The 25315-nt window shown below is 41.9% G+C and overlaps 1 protein-coding gene across 2 annotated transcripts in view; it reads right to left on the minus strand.

Annotated features, from left to right (window-relative positions):
* Positions 1-592: 592 nt before the first annotated feature.
* ALKBH8 (alkB homolog 8, tRNA methyltransferase) overlaps positions 593-25315 on the minus strand; it is a 61259-nt gene continuing 36536 nt past the window's right edge. For both annotated transcript variants that reach the window (XM_032220030.1, XM_032220031.1), the window contains exons 10-12: positions 19399-19655; positions 2654-2803; positions 593-1288 (exon numbers count right to left, since the gene is read on the minus strand). In XM_032220030.1, coding sequence (XP_032075921.1) covers positions 734-1288; positions 2654-2803; positions 19399-19655 — 962 coding nt within the window. In that variant the 3' untranslated portion in view covers positions 593-733. The remainder of the gene's footprint in view (positions 1289-2653; positions 2804-19398; positions 19656-25315) is intronic.

Here is a 25315-nt window from a genome sequence, read left to right on the forward strand (position 1 = left end):
CCCATGTGCGTGCTCTCATTTCAGCACTTGGTGCTGAAAAGGTTGGTATTGGATCTGGGTACTTGAGAGACCGCCTGCTGCCAATTACCTCCCACAGACCCATTAGATCTCACAGGGTTAGCCTCCTCCGGGTGCCATCTACCAGCCAATGCCACCTGGCTATTACCCGGGGGAGGGCCTTCTCTGTGGCAGCTCTGGCCCTCTGGAATGAACTCCCCGCAGGGATTCGGACCCTCACCTCTCTCCAGGCCTTCCGAAAAGCCGTCAAAACCTGGCTTTGCTGGCAGGCCTGGGGGTGATGAGTTCCCTCTCCTCTCGACATGTATGGTTGTGCGACTGTAGTCTACTTTTATTATTTGTATTTTGTCTTTTATGTTCCCCCTTTTTTTCCCCCTTGAATTGTTCGCCGCCCTGAGTCCTCCCGGAGAAGGGCGGCATACAAATAATACAATACAATACAATACAATACAATACACTATCCTAGAACCAAAACATCTGTAAATTGCAAGGATGATTGTGAAATCTGATCATCAAGCTAGAATTTCATAAATAGGGGAAGAAAAACAGCTCACTCTCCTCACACATGTAAAAGTGGTATTTGTTTATTTTAAAAAAATATAAAAACAACCGCCAAATGCCAAGGTAGCCAATCATGTTTTAGAAATACCCATGGAATTAATTGTATCAATAAATCCATCAAAGACACAGCTTCCTCCGTGGGACTGTGAAGCCATCACTGCTTTTCAAGAACCACACACCAGTTTCCTTGGTCATAATAACTTCCTTCCACCTTTATGCAATCTAACTGTTTACACAGCCGTTCCAGTTCACCCTCACAGAAGACGTGGTAATAGCGGTGAAAAACAGGGTTGGGTTCTGGAGCAGATGTAGCGCCATCCAGAGGCTGACAAAGTTCAGTATGCCTTGTCTTCTTCTTCATCCCATCTTTCAGGTGCCAAGGGACCAAGACATCTTGAGTTTCAAAGGAAGTTCTATTTGTATGAACTGGAAGGCTGGCAGGAACCACCTGGCTTGGGCTATTGCTTGTCCCCTTAGGCTCATTACAGTCCTTGCTGGGCTGTGCCAAACCTTGGCATTCGGTGCTGCCTGTTTTATTCAGCGTGCCGCTGACAGCTTTGCCAAGCCTTTTATCGCTAACTTTTTCCCCTTTCAGATACTTCGACTTCTGCTCCTTGTATTCCTGCTCCATAGCCCAAACGTAAACAAGTGCTTTTCCACCAGGTCTCAGCAGCCGAGTCAGTTCACAGAGCACAGCCAGCCTCCTCTCCTAATCATGGGAGAGAAACGCATATACTCATCTTAAAGGTAAAACATAACAAAACTAAAAAAACTGTACTCAGAACAGAAACAAAACACAAGGCCGAGCTCAGAGAATTAGGAGCACTGTACTATTCTGTAGTCTGTTTACTTCTACTTTTTAAATTATACATCTTTCGTGCTTTTCAGCTATTTAATAGAATTATATATCATTGAAATTAATATAATATAATGAATATACAATTAAATATTTATTTTTAAAAATTCAGCCAACCATAAAATAAACAAACCATAGAACAAGGAACAGATACCATAACATGTAACATCTAAACAACTTAATTGAAAGAAAGAACCAAGAACTATTTTCATTACAGGCAGTCCTCAACTTACAACCGGTTGTTGCTTAGCAATCATTTGAAGTCATGACAGAATTATGACCACTTTCTGAGAATTGTCCATGCCCTGCAGTCACATGACTGCATTTTGGGCGCCCAGGAACTGCTGAGGAACTGCAGTTAGTCATGCCAGCCGCATGACCACGGAGATGTCTTCGGACAGCGCTGGCTCTTTTAGGCTTTGAAACAGAGATGAACACCGCCCTCTAGAGTCGGGAACGACTAGCACCTCCCTTCGACCAATCAGATCCCACAGATTAGGCCTCCTCCGGATACCATCAGCCAGCCAATGTCGACTGGTGACTCCCCGGGGGAGGGCCTTTTCTGTGGCTGCTCCGGCCCTTTGGAATGATCTCCCCATGGAGATTTGGACCCTCACCACCCTTCAGGCTTTCCGCAAAGCTGTTAAGACCTGGCTGTTCCGGCAGGCCTGGGGCTGATGAGTTCCCAGCCCCACTCGAATTGTTGACTATTGTGTAGTTTTAATTTGTCTCTGTATCCTGTCTTGTTTCGTTCGTTTTTTGTATTGTCCCCTTTCCCATATGTCTGTTCGCCACCCTGAGTCCCTCCGGGGAGGCATACAAGTCTAATAAATGGAATGGAATGGAATGGAATGTGCAAGGGAAACCTTTACCTTTACCTTACGGGATATTAAGAAACTTAGAAGAACTTTCCTGGTACAAGAATTTCACAGGATGGAAAGGCTCCCCAGAATTTCTTTTCTTTTTTCTTTCTTACTCCTAATCCCACCCCAGAAAATAGTTATAGACAAAAAAAAAATGAACATGGTAAGCCTTAATTCAATGGCACCAATAACTGTGATGTAAAAATCAAAGGAGCAATCTGGAAGTTCTTTGGGAGCTTCAAAAATGGAACTGGGAATCACAGCTCCCTGGAATGAAAACAACAACAATGATAACCATGAAACAGAAGGATAAACTATATTACAATTGTTCTACTTTTAGGTAGCTTTAACTTACCGCTGTTGAAAAATGATGGATGACTGCAATGGATATGCAAGCATCACAAGAACCACTCCGTATTGGCACAGTGAGCGCATCACACACCAAAGCCTGAAATTCCTTCTCTCCACAGATGTCTACCAGAGTCTTACTACGGTCACAGCCCAACTGTTGAAATTAAAAAAAAAAGTGTGAAAAGTCTGTACACAAACTAGAACATTAAAAATGTGTAGCTTTTCAGAAACAAGCAATAGTCAAAGACCCAGTTTTCTAGATCCAATATTAAAATGTGGTTAACTTTTTTCTCTTTAGGGAAGAGAAAATAATGATCTAAGTGCTGGATTAACAGCGTGCATGCATGCTTCTTCAGTGGAAGGAACAGTAACAGCTGGCTGCCCAGATGTGAAAGACTGTAAACTCCAAATTACACCTGCAGGTATCAAAGCTTTTATGTTTCTCTCTTTTATGCTGTTCTTTTAACACAATGCACCACACTGATTGCCTTGATTTATAAGTCTGCTTTTCCCCCCCACCAAGACTTATGGGATAGTTCAATATTAGCTGCATTTTATAGAAGGTGGGGAATGGTGGCTCAGTGACTAAGACTCTGAGCTTGTGGATCAGCAAGGTCGGCAGTTTGGCAGTTTGAATCCCTACTGCTGTGTAACGGAGTGAGCTCCCGTTACTTGTCCCAGCTTCTGACAACCTAGCAGTTCAAAAGCACGTAAAAATGCAAGTAGAAAACTAGGAACCACCTTTGGTGGGAAGTTAACAGCGTTCCATGCGCCTTTGGTGTTGAGTCATGATGGCCACATGACCACGGAGATGTCTTGGGACAGCGTTGGCTCTTCGGCTTTGAAACAGAGATGAGCACCGCCCCCTAGAGTCGGGACTAGAGGAGAACCTTTACCTTTACCTTATAGAAGGTGAGCTTACCAACACCCAGTACCATTAAGAAACCAGTTCTCTTTCTCATTCCTGCCATCAAGACACCCCATCTGGGATCCAACTGACGTAACTAAAAGTAGGGTTTACATTTTAATGCCATTTTCCATTATCATTTGATATTCACAGAAGCAACAGGAAATGGACACTGACTCATCCTGTGCTCCATGTTTCCCCCAGGGAAAGGGAATATTTTCTCACCTCTTCCACCAATTGCATTCCTGCTATATGTTCTGTCAATTTGCCAAATTTAAAAAAAGAAGGGGGGGGGGAGGGAAGGATAGCAAAGAGAGCAAACAACCTATGCCCTTTTTTAAAAAAAAATTCTTTTTTCTCCAGTTAGACAATTCACTTAGGAATGCTTGCAGCAATATTAGCTTTGACCTTGTTTATTTGAAATACATCCTGCTGCCCCACTTCTCTTCTGTAAGACACTCAAAGCAGCTTGGAATAAAATCAATACACATGCAGTTATTCAGCAGAGGACATCAAAACTACAACATATACAAGGCATAGTAGGCTAGGCTGAATGCAAAGCCTAGGCCTGTGATTGCGAACCTATGGCACACGTGCCAGAAGTGGCACGCAAAGCCATCGCTCCGGGCACGCCATCCATCACCCATTGCTCTTCTGGGTTCCAATGCACATATGCGCGCCGGTCAGCTGGTCTTCGCGTGCACGGGAGCACCGGAAACCGGAAGAACAGCTCCCTGGCACACATGCACATGCTTGGAAGCTGAGCTTATGGTTTCCAGCGCATGCCAGCCAGCTGGTCTTCATGCGCACATGCATGCCAGAAACTGGAACCATGCATGCTGGAAACCGGAAGCTCAGCTTTCCTGTGTGCGCATGCTCGCTGGGGAACTACTCTTCCGGTTTCTGGCGCTCCCACGCGTGCACCCTGGAGAGCTGCTCTTTTGGTTTCCGGTGTGCCAATTTCAGCACTCAGTTCTTAAACTTGTTCTTATTCAAGTAAAGGTAAAGTAAAGGTAAAGATTCCCCTCGTACATGTGTGTTAGTTGTTCCCGACTCTAGGGGGCAGTGCTCATCTCCATTTCAAAGACGAAAATGAAGAGCTGTCCAAAGACATTCTCCGTGGTCATGTGGCCAAAAGCACACAGAATGCTGTTACCTTCCCACCAAAAGGTGGTTCCTATTTTTCTACTTGCCTTTCGAACTGCTAGGTTGGCAAAAGCTGGGACAAGTAACAGGAGCTCACTTCATTACGCAGCACTAGGGACTTGAACAGGGGTGAAATGCAGCAAGTTCTGACAGCTTCTGGGGAACTAGTAGAGAAAATTTTGAGTAGTTCAGAGAACTGGCAAATGCTACCTCCGGCTCACCCCGGAGTGGGGTAAGAATGGAGATTTTGCAGTATCCTTCCCTTGCCAAGCCCACCACGCCACACGCACCAAGCCACGCCCACAGAACCAGTTGTAAAAAAATTTGAATTTCACCACTGGACTCAAACTGCCAAACTGCCTTTTGATTGACAAGCTCAATGTCTTAGCCACTGAGCCACCGCGTCCCTCTTTTTCAAGTACATTTATCTAAATTTTGGAACAAGCTAGTCTCAAAGTCAAAGCAGTCCACCTGTAGAATTCACTGAGACATCTGCTTTTGGTATGAAATCCGAGTTGTTGGGGTTTTTTTTTGTTTTTTTTAATAATCTATGGCATGAAAAAGGCATTTATACTTGTGGCTGTTAGACAGCTATATAGCTGTATCCCTCCCTTTTTTCCAATCAGTAAGAAGTGCAGAGGCAGTCTGAATTGGGTTTATTAATTTACTACCAACTGTAGGTTTCCTATCACAACCCAGTTCAAATAGCACAGAAACACACAGCAGGAGAGATGACTTTAATTTTCAATCTCAAGAAAAGGAGCACTGGAGCACTCTCATTTGACCTTCAGATCGCATCAAACAACCAGTGGAATGGCTTTGTGGATAGCTTTGGAAGGCCAGCAGGATTGTAGCAGAAACACTTCTACTGTATTATTGCTATCAACTTGAGAGCAGCAGCTATAGAACGACGGAGATCTGAAAAGGAAGCAGCGGACTGAATCCAAGTAGCTTCTTTTCCATTGGTGCAAGAAACAAGCAAGCTTGGTAATTCTGCCCCACGTTTGTAGCCTAAAACTCTAGTAGGGTCCTCAGCAGGGGTGGGCTGCTATGGGTTCACCCGTAGCTAACATTATGGCCATTTTGGAGAACCTCCAAATCCTACCCCGCTAGCCAGCCCCACCCTACTTGCCCCTCCCAGGAATCTCCACGCGGCCCGTTTTGGATGCAGGTAAGTGCAGTGCGCGCGTGGAGGCTCAAGATGGGTGAAAAATGGGCCTACTGGAAGTTCGGGAAGGCCAGAAACAAGCCAGTTTCTGCCCTCCGGAGAGCTTCCGGAGCCTGGGAGGACCATTTTTGCCCTCCCGGAGGCTTGAGAAAAGCCTCCGGAACACGGGGAGGGCAAACCCCCCCCCCGACATGGTACAGGAGGCCATGCCCACCATGGCCACATCCACCCAGTAAGCGGGCAGAGAACCCCTTTGTAAATATTTTGAAGCCCACTCCTGTTTTTATTACTTTTTAGATTCTTTTTCAAAAAAGACAGAAAAGTAACATTGAATGGCAAAGCAAACTGTCAGGTTCAAGCATTACCTTTATTTCAAATAATGTTACTTCTCCATGGACTCATAAAAGCTGAAAGGGAGACTGGAAACCTATTTTGCCTTTGGATAAATAGGTATTTTGTGACTAAGTACATCCCCTAATACGCTCTCAAAATTTAGGAACATCCACGAAAACTCCATAAGTTGCGACTCCTGATTTATACTCTCCTTCGATACATTACACTATTCCCCAAAATCCCACAATGCTTTCTGAACAGAAAAGTAATATATAAAAATACGCACACACATACACACTTTTCAGTAATGTTTCAAAGGTTGCCAATTTAAGGTGAGCAAGTAAAGCCCCACTTTATGAGTGAAATAAACCTATGAATTTTTTATTCATAGAGTATATAAACATGGTTATTCATAATCATCATGGCAATCCAGGAATCAGTCTGTTTACAGACAAGATATTATATTTGCAAAGAGGAAATAAACTACATATAAAAAGTTTATTACAGTAAAAAAAACAAAAAACACAGGGAATCATGTAAATCTGTACCACGGATTGCTTGCTATGAATATAAATGTTGATCTACAAGACTAATTTTAGTTGATGGATTAGCTGCTAGAAGACAATAAAAACAGAATGCAAAAGCTATAAACTAGGTTTGATTCATGCACTTGCATATATCAAATGAAAACAATACCATGTAAAGTCAAAAGATGGGACATACAAAAACCAATAAATAGTTTCCTTTGGTAACTCTTAACAATTTACTCATTTATTTTAACATAAATAGAATTTTTTAACAACAGGTTATTTATTTTAGTGTTTCCAACCAAGACAGATTAAATTCTCAATTTAGTCAGCTTTAGCTGCCAGTTACAAAGTGGTTTATTGACAGAATATATGCCAGATCTAATTCTCAAAGCAGATTTGCTCCATTTCATTAAAGGGAAAGAACTGTAAGGGGGGGGGGGAACAATATTCCACATTTCAGTTTTGTTGGATTAGGGTAGATGTAAAGTGCATGCCAAATGTACATAGTGCTATTCATATCATAGATTCGCCGTAACTGGGAAATCTTTATTGCTGATGGTGCCAATTTCATTACTGGGTATGATCATAAAGACTTTGATTTTAATTAAGAACATTTACAGCACCAGAGCCCACCATCTGCAGAACAGACTGCGCTCCAAACAAACAAATTGGTCCATTCTGTTGTTTACAAAGTCTACAAGTATTTTTCATGACTCGGTGAAAAAGAGAATGTTAAAAAAGTGATGAAAAGAATTTCTAGCAAGGAGCCCTATGCTAGTCGTACCCAACTCTAGAGGGGCGGTGCTCCTCTCTATTTCAAAGCCGAAGAGTCAGCGCTGTCCGAAGACGCCTCCATGGTCATGTGGCCGGCATGACTAGATGCCGAAGACACACAGAACGCTGTTACCTTCCCACCAAAGGTGGTTCCTATTTTTCTACTTGCATTTTAACATGCTTTCGAACTGCTGGGTTGGCAGAAGCTGGGACAAGTAACGGGAGCTCACTCCATTATGCGGCACTAGGGATTCGAACCGCCAAACTTCTGATCAACACGCCCAGCATCTTAGCCACTGAGCCACTGCGTCCCTGGTTCTCTTCTAAAGAGACGAAATTCCATTCAGTTTAATCACTTTCTGCTGTCCCAAGTAAGAACAGTAAAAATGGACAGAGAAGCAGGAATTCAATCAAAAAAGAGAACCCTGAGATGACATTGCAAGAGGCAACAACACTGTAGTGTGATGAAATGTAATGAGCTATAGCTTAGCTAACCAAGAGGAATAAAGCACATGACAGCCAGAATACGAAATCCTAATTTGCATCTAAATTATATCAAATAATTGCGAAGTCAGGCTTCGTTGTAATGTCCTATGTAGCAAAGTGAATCCACTGCCCAAAATAAAAAGATTAGATCTTGCAATAAAAATACTTTGGAGCATCCATTATTTCAAGTGTGATAAAAAATACAAAGGATGTGCCAGCAGCTCCAGAGGAAATTTCCCTTTGGATAAATGTGATGAAGACGTCCATGGAAATTGGAAAGAGATGATTACTGCAAAATATATATATATATATTTTATCATTCCCCCAACTAACGCTCTGATCTCATTCATATTATCAGAGGTCATTTTAACATTTTTCTAACTAATTAACTTTCTTCACTCTCAACATGCTTCTGCAATCAGGATTTATTCAGAGACGCACTTCAGTCCAGTAGCCGACTTGGAAGGCCAGGGCTGAACGTCGGAGCATGGGCAATAATGCAGATGAATACCGATGAGCTTTTTTCCCGACAGTGGTACAAACACCCTGCTTGCCAACAAGATGTTCTGCACTCGATGAGCTATTTGTATTCATACCCTGGATATACGGCAAAGACAGAAAGGAGAGATGCAACCTTGAGCCTGTGGCAGCCCATACGAACAAATGGGAACAGAAAAGCAGGAAGTCCAGAGAATGCAGAAGAGCTTCTGCGGTGAGATTAAAGAAGATGCAGGAGAGAAAGCAGTGCCACGTGTAATGGGGACAGATGAAACCAGGAGCTGAAAAAGGTCACACTACAACTGATGAAAGGACAGTGGAGAATGTTGTTGTTCAGACAAGGAGATGTAGACACCCATGGACTTCAGCTCCCAGAATTCCTGAACCAACCATGTCCACAAGTCACAAAGTGGCCATAGTTGCTCACCCTTCAGTTAAGAGTATGTCCAGGAAGCGTAGGCTCTTATTTCCTTTTTCTCTTGTGAATTTAATTCCTGAAATATATTCATTATTCCTTTCTCTGTGTTCTTTTTTGATCATGGCAAAAATGTCAACTACATAGTGTGCAGTGGAGGGCTCCTACTGCTTCGGACCGGTTTGGGCGAACCAGTAGTGGTTTGGCGGCCTGGGTCACTAGAAGTGGCAGTGACCCAGGACTACCATGCCCCCGAAGTGGTTCTCCAGGGGCACAACGGGTGCCGCCATCTTGTTTGTTGGTTCTGCGCATGCGCAGAACATTTTTATTGCACTGAGCATGTGCGTGCACACGGCACAACCACAAGCGAACCAGCAGTAGTGACTGCCGGAACCCACCCAAAAGTGTGAATATTTGGGGGTGTATCTTAAGGAGTACTCCTGCTTCTAGATGTTACATTACTGTCTGTGCTAAGAATCCTGAAATAGACGAGTGTTCCTCTAATCTGTTTTCATTTATACCAATATTTTGGGCTGGCCATTGATATGAGTAATACTGCTGCTTCATTGTTATGTCATTGTTATTTTATGGCTAACATTTGAATCCTATTCATGTACAGGTGGTCCTCAACTTACGACCACAATTGAGCCTAAAAATTCTGTTATTAAGTAAGACATTTGATAAGTTTGAGTTTGTTTGTTTGTTTGTTGAGTTTTGCCACAGTTTATGACTTTCCTTGCCACGGTTGTTAAGTGAATCACTGAAGTTAATAAGTTGGTAACGCGGTAGGTGAATCTGGCTTCCCCACTGCCTTTGTCAGAAGGTCAAAAAAGGTGATCACATGACCTTGGGACACAGCAAAGGTCACAAATATGAACCAGATACCAAGCATCTAAATTTGGATCACATGATCATGGGGATAATGCAAAAGTCGTAACTATGAAAAATGGTCATAAGTCACATTTTTCAGTGCAATGAATAGTCACTAAATGAACTGTTGTAATTCGAAGTCTATCTGTATTTTATCTATATAGAAGTTGGCTCTAAATGACCATCAAAAACTACAACATTGAAATACAATCTTGAGGAGAAACTGACTTCTAGTCTACCCCTCAGATGACGGAAGTGGCATTTACTAAATAGCAGTAAAGAACCGTTTTCAGTCACTTTCCAGATGATGAACCTCATGAATAAAAAAAAAAATGCTTTTGCAACTCATGCCCCTACATGATAACAACTATTAAAAATAATTGGATGGTTTTTACTTCACAAAAATCATCCATCAGAAAAATTAAATGAAAAAGCCCTTTTCCTTAGATTTTCTTCAATAAAATAGAGGATAGAATATACAAAAGAATAGCTTCTGTCCCATTTTTGGTCTCGGCATCGAGTGACTGCATTTCTTTAGACCAGAAAACAAAGAAGTCAAAACGTTATGGTTTCATCCTAGACTGAAGCCATATTTCAGCAGTAGCCCCATTTATTTCTATTATCGAAGTAGCAATTAAGATAGAAAATGCAGAAGAGAATAATTGTAAGGGAGCACACAACCCAGGAGAGATTAATTACTTATCCAAGTTCAGGGAACAAAAAGGAACATGAGATGCTGTGGGCATTTAGCTCTACTTCATAATAACTAACTCCACCAGGTGGAATTAAATCATTTAAGTCCATTGAAATCTGATTGATGTAATGTATCAGAAAGCTAATGGACAGAGAACTACATCTAATTTTGAAATCCAGCCACCAAATGAAATTATGTGGCTCCCCAGAGAAATATCTCAGCTATAACTAATAGCATGAGAGTCTTGAGAAAGCAAATTAAATTCTGGCAAACGCATACAAACACAGCAAGAAGAATGACAGCATACAGAGAAAAAGAGAGAAATTCCATTGGTCTACTTCTTCTGAAACTGTTAAAGGCTCTTTAAAGCTTCATGTAAAGCTTTGTTTTCCACCACAGAGAAAGCCGTACCACCTTTTTGGGGGGAAAGATGCTATGCTGAAAATAAGAAACCTATTGTTCTGACCAAGGCTTCCCCAGCAGCACAAAGCCGAGTCCTCGTCCCGATAAATCCCTTTTATTTAATTTACAGTGAATTCCTCTCCAGCAAAGTCCCAACCCACAACCTTTCAAGATAGTTCACAATTACTGACCTTTATCAGGCTTGGAGAGTGGCCAGGCTGATATCTTTCAGATGGCCGCAATACTTGGCAAAAATGCAGGAATGAACTAATTGTCTCCTGCAAACACCCTCCCCTTTCGCTCCTCTTTTATTCCCTATGGGAGGGGCCATTCACCTGCGCACATTGGGAACAGGCTCCAGCTGTTCGTCTGCCTCACTGATGTCTGATGCCGAAGGCACCTGATAACTGTCAAACGGCCCTGGCCCCATCTCTGCCTCTGATGCAGAGCTCTCGTCAGAGCCTTCCCCAGACTCCAGGACTGGCCAGTGTTCCTCCCCAACTTCCTCACTGTCCGAATCTGCTGCCAGCACTGCTGACTGCTGGCAAGCTACAACACCTATCTCTCATTGGCAGGTGCGTTTCCGGCAACTTTCATTCTACTTTTAAGCTTTCGCTGTTTGCTGTTTCTAGTCTTTAATCTCCAAGATATTTTAACTTCTTGGCTGCTAATAAAATCTGAGAATCCAAGATTCCCATGAGCGAGCCCTTCTGTGGAGCAGAAATGAAATCCATCAGTGGTTTTTACTACAAATGGCTGCCTGAAATGCCTCCAAGGCACTTCAAAACAACAGAACCATTTTCCATGATCTACCAATGGGGGAGGGGAGCAATCCAGATTTATTTCATCAAATCTGAAAAGTGAGGTGTTCCAAGGTGCTTAGAAAGACATCACCAGAGAATTGGGTAAAATTGGGCACCTGACAAGGCTCCTGTCAGGTAAGGGTGTTCCAGGAGGGGCCACAATTTTGGCACAGTGGTTAGAGTGCAGTACTGCAAGCTACTTCTGCTGATCACCAACTGCCAGTAGTTTGACTGATCGAATCTCACCAGGCTCAAGGTTGACTCAGCCTTCCATCCTTCCGAGGTGGGTAAAATGAGGACCCAGATTGTTTGGGGCAAGAGGCTGATTCTGTAACCGCTTAGAGAAGGCTGGAAAGCACTGGAAAGTGGTATATAAGTCTAAGTGCTGTTGCTATTGCTATTCTCCCCCTTCTTCTGCTGTCTCCTGTTCACTGTCTTGTAAGGGAACAAGGAGAAGAAGCTATAATTGCCTTGACCTTTCCCACTGCAAATCAATTCAAAATCAGCTCACAGGGAAAGGATCACTGAACATTCAGTAGCAACAGAGAGAGATATGATGGTGGTGAATCAGCTCCTGGACAGGGAAGTGAGACAATCTTGCTGAAGGATTTCAACAGTATGTTGCTGATACACAACTAATTCACATATTGCACTAAGCCATGGTTTATCAAATAAATCACAATTGGCTGGGGTCATTTCACGGGCCCCGCCAGAATCATTCTGAAGATGGTGGATCTTTACTTTATGGATTTGCAAACTTTTTTAGACCACACAACTTGTTTGTTAGGGGGGAAAATGGAACTCTTGATAAAGAGACACAGTCTGGACCTTGGTGACCATAAGATGTGTGGACTTCAACTCCCAGAATTAGGGGAACGATTGCAGGAACTGGATATGTCTAGTTTGATGAAAAGAAGGACTAGGGATGACATAATAGCAGTGTTCCAATATCTCAGGGGTTGCCACAAAGAAGAAGGAGTCAAGCTAATTTCCAAAGCACCAGAAGGCAGGACAAGAATGAATGGATGGAAACTAACCAAGGAGAGAAGCAACCTACAACTAAGGAGAAATTTCCTGACAGTGAGAACAATTAATCAGTGACTTGTCTCCAGAAAGATTTGACAACCATTTGTCAGAAATGGATAAGGTTTCCTGCTTGAGCAGGGAGTTGGACTAGAAGACCTCTGTTATTCTGTTATTCTGCTCTAGGAATAGAAAATTGGTGGTGTTCAACTAATTTTCTTTCCTGCCCGTCATCTCTCTCAAGTCACAGAACACAGAACACAAGAACACAGTTTGAAAAACCTCGCCTTTTGTAATTAGTGGTCATCTTGTAAGGGGAGGTTGTTAATTTTGTTTTTAAATTGCATCATACAGGATGATTTATATACTGCTTCAGACTAACAGGGTTCTATGAAGTGTACAATTAATGGCTGCCACATTTTGCGTCAGCAGAAGTTTAGGTATGACTTTCTTTTCCCCCCTTTCACTTTTTCCTCTATATTGACATTATAAAAATATTGGAGTCTTTCAAAGTAAAGGTCTATTATTATCATCATCATTATCATCATCATCATCATCATCATCATCCTTGGCAGACACATTTATCTCATTTCTATTCAATTACAAAATGCAAGTTACTATTAAAATCTCCGCTATTACAATGCATCTGCTTTCAGCAATTCATTTTAAATCATGTGGAATCTATTGAATTATAAACAGGCATATTTCTGCCTGAACGATGTAGCTTGGAAATGATTATTAGTTACATTGCAGATTCGAATCTTTGAGCAAAACCTACTGGACAGAAAAATCAGAGCCCTTAATGATAGACTCCCACAAAAAGAAAGTTACAAAATGTAATATTTTATTGTTTCCTCCAAAAATAAATTGATATTAAGCTTGAGTTGTTGTTTTTTTTTGCTTTGGGAGGCAGTAATTTTTCATCTGTGGCAATCTGTCTTTGACAATACCTACATATGAAAACTGACAACTGATGTACTCATTTTAAAAAGTATTATATCCTTTTAAATTATCTTTATCTTCTAGTGGGATTTTACAACATCTGCCTTTTTGTTCTTACAAGATTTCAATCTATATATTATTTTGATTTGGATTTTTGTCTACTGCAATATTATGCAATGATGCTCATTGCCTGTAAATGTTGGGTTTGTTGATTGCTCTTATGACCGAATGTAAGATTCACTGCAAATACCATAATATCCCAGGCTGCAGACATAACCATAACAAGCTACAATATTAAAATATTGTGAGCATCAGGGCACTGCTGTATAAACTATGTGCAATTGTGCATCATGGCATCAAAAGCAAGTGTGTAACTTGTGTTGCTTGCATGATAATGTTAATTTCTCCCCCTGCTCAACCTTTGATTAGAGTGGAGTTATTCACTCTAATCAAAAATAGGGACATAGAAGTAAATATGAGAAGTTAACCTGAGACTCTTTGACACTCTCCTACTGTTTACGTAATATAGGAATCTCTAATTATTCCATTCATTTCTTGGCATCTCCATATAAAATTGTTTTCCTGATAATAGGTATCTATAGAAATGAATAATAAGTTTTTTTTAGTTTCAAGGATGTAACAAAGATTAAGAAAGATCTAACCAAGAAAACAAAGATTTAGTTTAGAGGATTCCACAAAGAGGCGGTCAATCTATTTTCCAAAGCACCAGAAAGCAAGACAAGAAACTAGGGATGGAAACTAACCAAGGAGAGAAGCAACCTAGAACTAAGGAGAAATTTCCTAACAGTGAGCACAATTAACCTGTGGGAATAGCTTGCCTTCCAAAGTGATGGGTGCTCCATCAATGGAGATTTTTAAGAAAAGAGTGGACAGCCACTTGGAATGGTATAGGGTCTCCTGCTTGTTCAGGGGGTTGGATTGGAGGACCTCCAATGACCCTTCCAATCTGTTATTTTGTTAAAGACCCAGGAGTTGAATAAAATAATAAAATAATGCAGTTCTTGAATTTGGGCTGGGAAAGGAGACCATCCACTCTCAGCTAGATGGTCATTTGATCAACATTATCAGCTGCATAAGGAGAGATTCTTAGCAATGTAGTTCAAACCAGCTAGCTGATCATTTGAGACCCAGAACACTCATTTCCTGCTTATGTATAACATACGTATGTTATGTGTAATATATATGCACGAGGATGTACCCATATTTCAGGCCATAACCTCTGATTCAGCCGCGATTGTAACAGTCAAGACTAAAGCTTGCAATCATCCAGAGATTATGATGTGCAGCAGGTTTTGTAAGAATACAGCCAGTTGTTTATTATAGTCTCAATATCTGAGGAGAGAACAATGCTTGACTGACAGTAAAATTCAGTGTATATTCACTAACAAACATGTTTTGCTGTTTTTGACTGTCAGGTAAGAACCCACTGGATTGTAGCTCAAATAAAACAAGCAACCTAGATTTATTATTCATTAGGCAAAAATAATCCCATTTCCTAAAGTTATCCTGCTTCCCGGATAATAAGACCCGGATAATAAGCCCAATCGGGCCTTTGAGAGCATGCACTAAATATAAGCCCTCCCCCAAAATAAGCCATCCCTGAAAATATTGCAACACAGCAGCTCGCCGCCTCCTGCACCTCAAAAATAATAAGACCTCCCCAAAAATAAGGCCAAGTGCTTATTTCGGGGGTCAAAAGAAAGTAAGATTCTGTCTTGTTTTCAGGGAAACATGGTACCTTCAAAGAAAAAAGAATAGACAGAGAAAAATAGACAGTCCCTATAAACCACCTCAAGATGGCCATTCTTGAGAAAAATAGCTACAAAGGTACATTTCCTCTTGAAACAGCTGTACTAAAAGTCAACTAATTATTTCATTCTTGTCCCAATGGATTATATGGACCCAAAGGACATTTATCACACTGCATTAATCACCAAGCAAGAAAGGTTGTGCAATACTCACAACTGCTTTACAGACTGACAGTGTAAACTCTCTCCTATACACCTCACTCTTTGGATCTCCGACGTTTTATTTCTCTCAGAACTTATTTTCACATCTCCTGTCACCCCATTCTATGGACAATATTCCATGCGCCTACTAATGTAAATAATGATCCAAGAAATCCTGGTAGATATAATTCTCACAAACAAAAAACCCAAAGAATTCTAATTTGGTAACCATGTTAAGCCTGAAACATCAAAAGCAAAGTAATTATTGTGCATTTTTAATTAAATTTCAAGGTATCTGTTTTTTTTTATTGGTTTAAAGTCAGTAGAACCCGATGATCAGAAAATGTTCAGCTGCATCAAGAAGTCCTTTATACATAACTCTTCCTATCTGAAAAAGATCCAATAATCATCTAAAATTGGCAGAGGCTTTATGGAAAATGACTTAAGAGAGTTGCAACCTGCAGTTCAGTGAAACAATTATTCAGCTCCAGCAGCCCCTAACTGAAAGTAATTTCATCTAGCTCCTAAAATGCTATCCAGTTTTAATTAATTCACATTAATTAATTGTATATGCTTCTGAGAACGATGTAATTTCCTGATTATACCCACCACATGGACCTAACCTCTTATACCTAGATGGTAATGACTTTAACATATGGCCCCACAATCAATATTTGGTTTGGGTGATGTGGCAACACACAACTAAAACCTTTTAAACTATGATCTGATAGGCAGGATAAACTTAAGAGAAGCCAGGAAGGGTAATACGTTTGCTTTACAGATTACAATCCATCAAGCCTAAGACTTTACAATTGCTGTACAAGCAATTGTAAAAAAAAAAAACAATTAGTCTGAAGCTAAGCAAATTCTCCTATGATTTTAATTTTGGATGTAGATTGAAAACCTATTGCTTCATTATTTATGTCTCATATATTCTTGTCTTTTTTTAGATATGATTACATGATGCTTCCAGCAAACATTACTTGATATTACAACTACCGTATTTTTCATAGTTTTTTGCAAAAATGGGCCCAGGTTTTTTTTCCCAAAAAAGGCCATGACTAGCCCTTAGGAGGCTTGTAGAGTGTTCCTGGGGAGGTGGGGGGCCAAAAAGGAGCAAAAAACAGCCCGTTTTTTGTGCAAACGGGCCCATTTTTTGTCAAAAAAGGGCATTAGGAAGCTTAGAGAGTGCTGCTGGGGGGGGGGGCAAAATTGAGCAAAAAACGGTTCATTTTTCCTCATTTCTGCCCTCCACAGCCTCCAGGAGCTCTCTGAAAGCCTCTTACAAGCTACGCAGGGTCATTTTGGTGAAGGGGCGGGGTTTCAGGAGGCAAAAAAAATGCTGTATTCAGTGTATAAGACGCACTCAGATTTTCAGCCTATTTTTGAGGGAAAAAGGTGCGTCTTATACTCCGAAAAATATAGTAATATGAATCTGGACAAAGTGAACCAGACTGTGGTTTGATTTATATTCTATTATCTAATATTTTTGTAATGGCCTGATTTATTATATGAAAATGGAAGGTAGCTGTTTCAGACACACTCAAAGGGAAAATGTGAAAACCATAGAACAGGAGTGTCAAACTCAATTTTATTGAGGAGTACATCAGGATTTTGTTTGACCTCAGGGGGCGTGGGGGCGTGGCCATTTTGACATCACTTTTGTCGGGGGCGCCTGTGATGGCCCAAGCCATCTGCCAGTGAAAACAGGCTCATGAGTTCTGCTTCTGGCTGCGACTGTCTCCTGCAACCCTCTACCAGTGAAAATGGAGCTAGGGAGGGCCGCATGAGGCCTTCCCAAGCTCCATTTTTGCTGGCAGAGGCACCGCAGGCAGGTCCTTCTCTGTTTCCAAGACAGCCCCGCTGGCCAGATCTAAGCACCCTGCGGGCTTGATTGGGCCCATGGGCCTTGTGTTTGACACCCCTGCCATAGAAAGAAAACAAATGGGATTGGTAAATATAGTCAGAAAATTCCTTGCTAGGAACTGTGCAATGCAATACTAAGAATAGGCCTAAAATCCTATCCAGTACTATGTATGGTTAGATTTAAAAGCATAGTTCAGGCATGAATCAGTCAAGTCAGCCAGGTTAGGAGACAGAAACTATAAGAACTATGGAATTCCATTTTATATATTTTCCTGGTCTTGTACCAAAGAGAATCAAGGCTGATCAACTATCAGCTTCTTTTTCACTCCCCCTTACCTTTTGGGGCTAAACTATGTCTATTTAATAGTTGCTGAAACCTTCTTCAAGGGCAACTCAATGCAGTTAGTCCTCAACTTTCAACCACAATTAAGCTCAAAATTTCTGTTGTTAAGCAAGACAGTTGTTAAGTGAGTTTTGCCCCATTTTGTGACCTTTCTTAACAATTAAGTGAATCACTGCAGTTGTTAAATAAATCTAGCTTCCCCCAGTTGCTTGTCAGAAGGTTGTAAAAGGTGATCTATATGCCCTTATGATCCTTGTCAGTTGCCAAGTTGCCAAGAATCCAAATTTTGATAATGTTACCACATTATCTGCAACAGTCCTAAGCGTCAAAGATGTCGTAAGTCACTTTTCTTTGCTGTTGTAACTTTGGTCACTAATCAAATGGATGTAAATTGAGAACTACCTGTCTTCTCTTACAGCCGCCCCCAATAAAAGATTTGGGGGATTTTTATCTAACTTAGCCAAAATTATTTGCAGCTGAATTGGTTTAAGCACTGAAACAACTTCTAAAGATTCTCTGAATATTTATTCAGTTTAGATGTGTTTTGATTATTTATGGATTTCGCTATAAATTTTTATCTGCTTCTTGCCTCTAAAGCGAAAGAGTAAACTGCTATAGGATGTCCGTAAGGACGCCAACAACTAAAAGAGATTACCTGTTCTAAATTTTAAAAGGTTATTTAAATGTAGCATATAAATAAACACATTCTGGTAGGGAGAACTGCCATTATCTCAGAAGGCTACCGTATTTTTCAGAGTATAAGACACACTTCCCCCCTCCCCCCCACACTAAAAGGTGAAAATATAGGTGTCTCTTATACACTGAATGTAGCCCCGCCCATCTGCTGGCCCCCACCCTTTGGCTCTGCCTCCCAGCAATTTGCCTCCTTGCAGCAAACAGCCTGTTTCAGCTTCAGCACAGCCTGATTAGCACAAGCAGTTGATTGTCAGTTGGATCGGCCTCCCAACCATCAGGTGTTTCAGGCTGCAGAGATTGTGATTGCCTATTGCTGCCTCCACGTGCCCCATTTTCAGCCTCCACATCCCATTTTTGGCCTCTGTGCACCCCGTTTTTGGCCTCCGCATGCCCCATTTTCCGCCCATTCCGATCCCCGCCATCTAAAACAGGAGAAAATTGGGGCATGTGGAGGCTGAAAACGGGGCGTGCGGAGACTGAAAATGGGGCATACAGAAGCTGAAAACAGGATGAGCAGGCCAAAAATGGGGCAGGCAGAGGCGGTAAAAGCTATGCAAACCCTGCAGCCTAAAACAGCTGATAGTCGGGAGGCTGATCCAACCGACAATCAGCTGCTTGTGCTTATCAAGCTTTGCTGAAACTGAAACAGGCTGTTTGCTGCAAGGAGGCAAATTGCTGGGAGGCAGAGGCAGTTTTTTTTCCCCTCCCCCAAAACTAGATGTGCCTTATACTTCGGAGTGTCTTATACTCCCAAAAATATGGTAAACCCTTGGTCCTAGTAACCAACCAGATTGGAAACTACAACATTATCCTAGGACATGTATTATTTGCCTTCATTCACATAAACAAAGCTTATAGAAATGCAAACCATATATCATCTTACCATATACAACTCTTTGCAGAGGCCTAAGTACTTTCCATTGCCACAGCCAACATCAGCCACAATAGCCCCACACGGCAAGCTTTTAAGGAACTCCATCACTTGTGGCCACGGACTATGCCTGGTGTTGCTAAAATGCCTGGCAATGTCTTCATATACTTCATGGACGTACTTCTGCTCTAGTACAGAGGCATCTTTGTCACTATTGTGAAACAAAGGCGCCCTCTCTTTATGCTGACTGTCGCATACGGAAGCAAATGCTGGAGGAAGGAGATTGGGAGAAGAAAGGCAGAAGATAGGTTTAATTGTGAAGTTTTAGACCCAGAACAATCATTTTATTTTATTGTATTTTCTTAACGGAGAGAATATAGATTGTTGCAAATTGAATTGCAACTTTCAATGTTAATTTTTATTGCAAAATTTAATTACAGATAGTCCTGATTTAACAGCAGCTAAGTGATGCATTTGTAAAGCGTGACATCACATAACTGTGCTGCTTTGCAAAGAAATTAAGGCATTGCTGACATTAAGTGAAGCCTGCACCGTTGTTAAGTGAGGACATAACGTGCTTGCTATTTGCAAACTCCTGCTGTCTTCCCCATTGGTTTGCTCGTAGGAAGCCAGAAAAGACGTCATAAATGGTGACCACATGACTGCAGGACACTGCAAGCAATATGTGTATGAGGACCAGTTGTAACTACCAATTGCTCAGCACCACAATTAATTTGAACAGTTGTTAAGAGAGGCTCTCAGTCTGTTGCTTTCCTCCTCTTAAATAAGAAATTGTGCCATGTTCAAAAGGTAGTCATCACTAACCGGGACATTATGAAACAGGATTGGAGTAAGCAACGAGACTGTAGATATCTCTCTAGGCAGCTAACAAACTTCCTGCCCCACCTAATATGGTATTGGACCTGGGTACTTGAGAGACCGCCTGCTGCCAATTACCTCCACTAGACCAATTAGATCCCACAGATTAGGCCTCCTCCGAATTCCATCCGCCGGCCAGTGTCAACTGGCGACTACTCGGAGGAGAGCCTTCTCTGTGGCCGCTCCGACCCTCTGGAACGAACTCCCCGTGGAGATTCGAACCCTCACCACCCTCCAGACCTTCCGCAAATCCCTTAAAACCTGGCTATTCCGACAGGCCTGGGACTAAAAAGCTTCTACCCCCTTCTCGAATGGTATGACTGTTGTGTGTTTTAAATTATGTATTGCTGTGCGTTGTTTTAATTTTTTGTCTGTATCCCCCTCCCTTAGTTGAGTTGTGAGCCGCCCTGAGTCCCCTTCGGGGGAAAAGGGCGGCATATAAATAAAATAAACATTCAAACATTCAAACATATTCTTTTATAAGTGAAACACAATATATATGGGCTAAAATCTTTTTATTTGCCTCTGAGCCTCAAATAGATGCCGTAGGCATTTTTAGAAACTGAAAATATTTCAGGACATACAAATGTAGGAGACAAAGAGGAAATTAGAGAATAATCTCACCAGATTGTTATTCTGAGCAATTGGTAATGAAATTGAACTCACCTTTTAGGAAAAGTGCATACAGCAAATCCCAAATTAGAAATATGCCTAGTCATACTGTAAAAGTAAATAAATGATTGACTGTGAATTAGCTGCTATGAAAATCATATTCCAGGAATGATATGCTGGTATGGCCAGGATCCAACCTACAGTACCTCAAGCGTTTCTCTATTGATATAAAGGTAAAGGTTCCCCTTGCACATATGTGCTAGTCGTTCCTGACTCTAGGGGGCGGTGCTCATCTCCGTTTCAAAACTGAAGAGCCAGCGCTGTCCGAAGATGACCCCGTGGTCTTGTGACTGGCATGACTAAATGTCAAAGATGCACGGAACCTGTTACCTTCCCACCAAAGGTGGTCCCTATTTTTCTACTTGCATTTTTACATGCTTTTGAACTGCTAGGTTGACAGAAGCTGGGAGCTCACTCTGTTACGTCGCGCTAGGGATTTGAACCGCCAAACTGCCAACTTTTCTGATCGACAAGCTCAGGGTCTTAGCCACTGAGCCACTGCGTCTCTTTGATTGATATAGTAGCAAATAAAAAAGTCAGGCTGGCAAATGGTGACACTCACACATTTATCCATCCAACAATATGGATGAAGCTTGTCATTATGTTCCTCAAGCTATTTTTCAACTTCCCAGCCTAGACTACAACTATAATATCTTCTGTTGGTTCCCTACCCAAACACTAGACAGATCCAACCTTTTAGCCTGTTTAAGAATGGCCAAAGTTAGTTTGGTGCTGCCATCTACTGGACACTTATATGTTGGAGCTCCTTCCTCTTTTCTACTTTCCTGTCATCTTCTAGCATCCTTCTGGAATGGCCTTTCCGGAGACATCAAAGGGTTTCGTTAGAAGAGAAGCCCCTTCTCTGAGAGCTCAAAGAATCCCCTCGGCCTGCCTGTTCATTTCCTCTGATTCCCAGCATTTGTAAATGACAATATTAATCATAGTTTAGTTACCCATGCACTCTTTTTTTTAATAGGTTAATTAGAAAAAATATGGTCAATGAGAAAAGGGGATTATTTATTCCTTGCATTTCATGCAAGGTTTTCAGAGCTTTCTGACTGATCGAAACAGAAGGAAGAGAGAAAGCCACAATGAAGGCAAGCCATGTTTTTCTTTGGTTTTTGTAACCTGGTACTGAATCAGCCATTTTAGGATTTTAACACCCAGAATTCCTAGTCAGCTTAAGGTAAAGGTAAGGTAAAGGTTCCCCTCACACATATGTGCTAGTCGTTCCCGACTCTAGGGGGCAGTGCTCATCTCCGCTTCAAAACCGAAGACCCAGCGCTGTCCAAAGATATCTCTGTGGTCATGTGGCCGGGATGACTCAACATCGAAGACACACAGAATACTGTTACCTTCCCACCAAAAGTAGTCCCTATTTTTCAGTGACGTGCGGTCAGCTTTAGCCCTGGTGAGGCACTTTTTAGACTTGTGGACTTCAACTCCCAGAATTCCACAGTCAGGCATGCTCAGTTCTGATTTAAAGCGACAGCATTTTTCCCCCTTGCAAAATAAGTTTTCCCATTCTTTTTCTTCTCCCTCCCCCTCCTTTCTCCCTCTCTCCCTCCCTCTCTCAAACAGACACACGCACACAGAGAACTTCGATCCCTCTCTCATTCACTCACTCTCAAACACAAACACAGAAGTTGGATTGGATATATTTTCCAAAGGCTTGAAAGCAGCTCCTCTGCCATACCCCCCCTTCCCCCGCTGCCTTCCAATCAAACTTTTTGAATTCCTCCCCCCTCCCCACACACACCTTTTCCAGCTGTTTCAGAGATGATTTCAACTCTGCTTCTCCCTGCCGTGCCCTGCCCTCTTGAAAAGCCAGAGCTCTGTCAGACTGAGCTAGCTGCTCCCAGAGAACTCTAAAAAGCCTCTAAAAATGCCCTCTACAGGAGGCGAGAGAATATGTGCCTCATTTGCATAAGGAATTCTTTGCTTGTTAACCCTTGCTTAACTCTTAAAAGGCGAAAAATTCCTTATGCAAAAGAGGCCCCTAGTTCTCTGGCCTCCTCCTAGTTAATACTGAGAGCAGACACCAAGCCACTGTGACTTGAAATCTGGTAGCAACTACCCTGGCTTTAATTATTTTAAGAAAATTATTTAAAATCCTTTCCTTTCTCTGAGGAGACTGGTGAGGCCCCGCCTCCCTTGCCTCTAGTGACTGCATGTCCCTGCTATTTTTCTACTTGCATTTTTACATGCTTTAGAACTGCTAGGTTGGGACAAGTAACAGGAGCTCACTCCGTTATCAGGCGCTAGGGATTCAAATCACTCAACTGCTGACCTCTCTGATCGACAAGCTCAGCGTCTTAGCCACTGAGCCACCAGGTCCCTGCTCTAGTCAGCTTATACAAGGCCAAACAACGGAGCCAGAATTATGGGGGGGAGAAAGCTGACCTTTATTGTCTAGGCTAATAATTATGTATAATGACACCACAGTGACACCAGTCTTAATGGCCCAGACTCTATACAGTGGATTTCAACATAACCCATTTATTTCCAGACAAAATTTTTCATCAGTAGCCTAATGTACCATCACAAAAATAAACATAAGAAATCTGGCTGTGAATCTCATGTACATAATTTGAAAGAGGAAAACAAAGCTATTATCCCGAGACACTTGTTACAAGTGACCGTGCTAAACAAATTGATTTTTTTTTGCATTCGTATAGAATCCATTTAACTTCTATTATAGGGTGTTAATATGCTGGAAAGCAAAGCACCAGCCTACAGCCTCATCTATATTTCTTGGAGATAGAAAGCATGGAGAGTTGACCTTACAGTTTCGTTGGAAATGTGCCATCTGCATAGAAAAAGGGCAGTGGAAACCTTCTATGTGTGGAGGTAAGTGCCGGTTTCATAAAATGTGGTCACTTGATCTTGGGATGCTGCAAACAGCCATAAATGAGGCCACATTGCTGAGCAATGTGCGGTCACTTGATCATTGGGGTTGAGGAGCGACCATCGGAACTTCGGATTGGGGTCGTAAGTTCCCCTTTATCAAATAGGTTGTAACTTTGTGAAACCAACAGTCACTAATTGAGGACTTCCTACATATTGACAATATATTAGAGAGATTAAGATGCTGAGGTGGTGAGTCGGTGGCTACGATGCTGAGCTTGTCAAACAGAAAAGAGCCGAGGTGGCGCAGTGGTTAGGGTGCAGTACTGCAGGCCACTTTAGCTGACTGTGATCTGCAGTTCAGCGGTTCAAATCTCACCGGCTCAAGGTCGACTCAGCCTTCCATCCTTCCGAGGTGGGTGAAATGAGGACCCGGACTGTAGGGGCAAGTTGCTGACTCAATTTGCTAAAAAATTTGTAAACCGCTTAGAGAGGGCTGAAAGCCCTAGGAAGCGGTATATAAGTCTAATAAATAAAAGAAAGGTCAGTAGTTTGGCGGTTCGAATCCCTAGCGCTGCATAACAGAGTGAGCTCTCATTATTTGTTCCAGCTTCTGCCAACCTAGCAGTTTGAAAGCATGTAAAAATGCAAGTAGAAAAAATAGGAACCACCTTTGGTGGGAAGGTAACAGCATTCCGTGCGCCTTCGGCATTTAGTCATGCCGGCTACATGACTACGGAGACGTCTTCGGACAGCGTTGGCTCTTCGGCTTTGAAATGGAGATGAGCACCACCCCTTAGAGTCGGGAACAACTAGCACATATGTGTGAGGGGAACCTTTATCTTTACCTAAGATGTTGAAACCAAAATTATCTGTTCTAGTTCACTCCTAGGTATGGAAGCTGGCTGTGTGGGCCAGGCACTCTCTCTCAAACCAACCCATCTCATAAAGTTGCTGTTATGAGGAAGATACACAGCCTTATGAACACCCTAAAATTAAAAAAAACAAGATATAAATTTAATAATAAGTAAAAAGATGTCTGGACTTCAACTTCCAGAATTCCCCAGCCCCAGCTTGTAACTCCAAATGAGACCATCAGGAAAAAGAGCGTAGGAACCCCTGAGCTAAGAACTAATAAAATAGAAAAGTAGCTTTCTAGTTCTCTAGAATTTTAGAACTCTTGGCCTTTTGTATGGTATTAAAAGTTCTGAATGTTCTCTCAGGCATATCAGCTGATGGAATTTTAAACTAGCTTTGTGGGTAGATCTGTCTTGTTCTTATCATCACTGATTGGAAAAGGAATGATGACTTTTAGGCCCTGGATCTGTATTATATTATTACTGAACTCTTCAGTTACTATTTTGGATTATTATTTTAATAATCATGTTGTTTTATTTTAACCCTCTGAAGACTGTCTAAAGCAGGGGTGTCAAACTCGCATTGTCATGTTGTCGTCACGTGACGTATTACGACTTTCCCTTCGCTAAAAGGGGGTGGGCATGGCCAGCGTGTGATGCATCTGGCCCGCGGG

The sequence above is a fragment of the Thamnophis elegans genome, chromosome 6 (assembly GCF_009769535.1).
Source record: "Thamnophis elegans isolate rThaEle1 chromosome 6, rThaEle1.pri, whole genome shotgun sequence".
Lineage (NCBI taxonomy): Eukaryota > Metazoa > Chordata > Lepidosauria > Squamata > Colubridae > Thamnophis > Thamnophis elegans.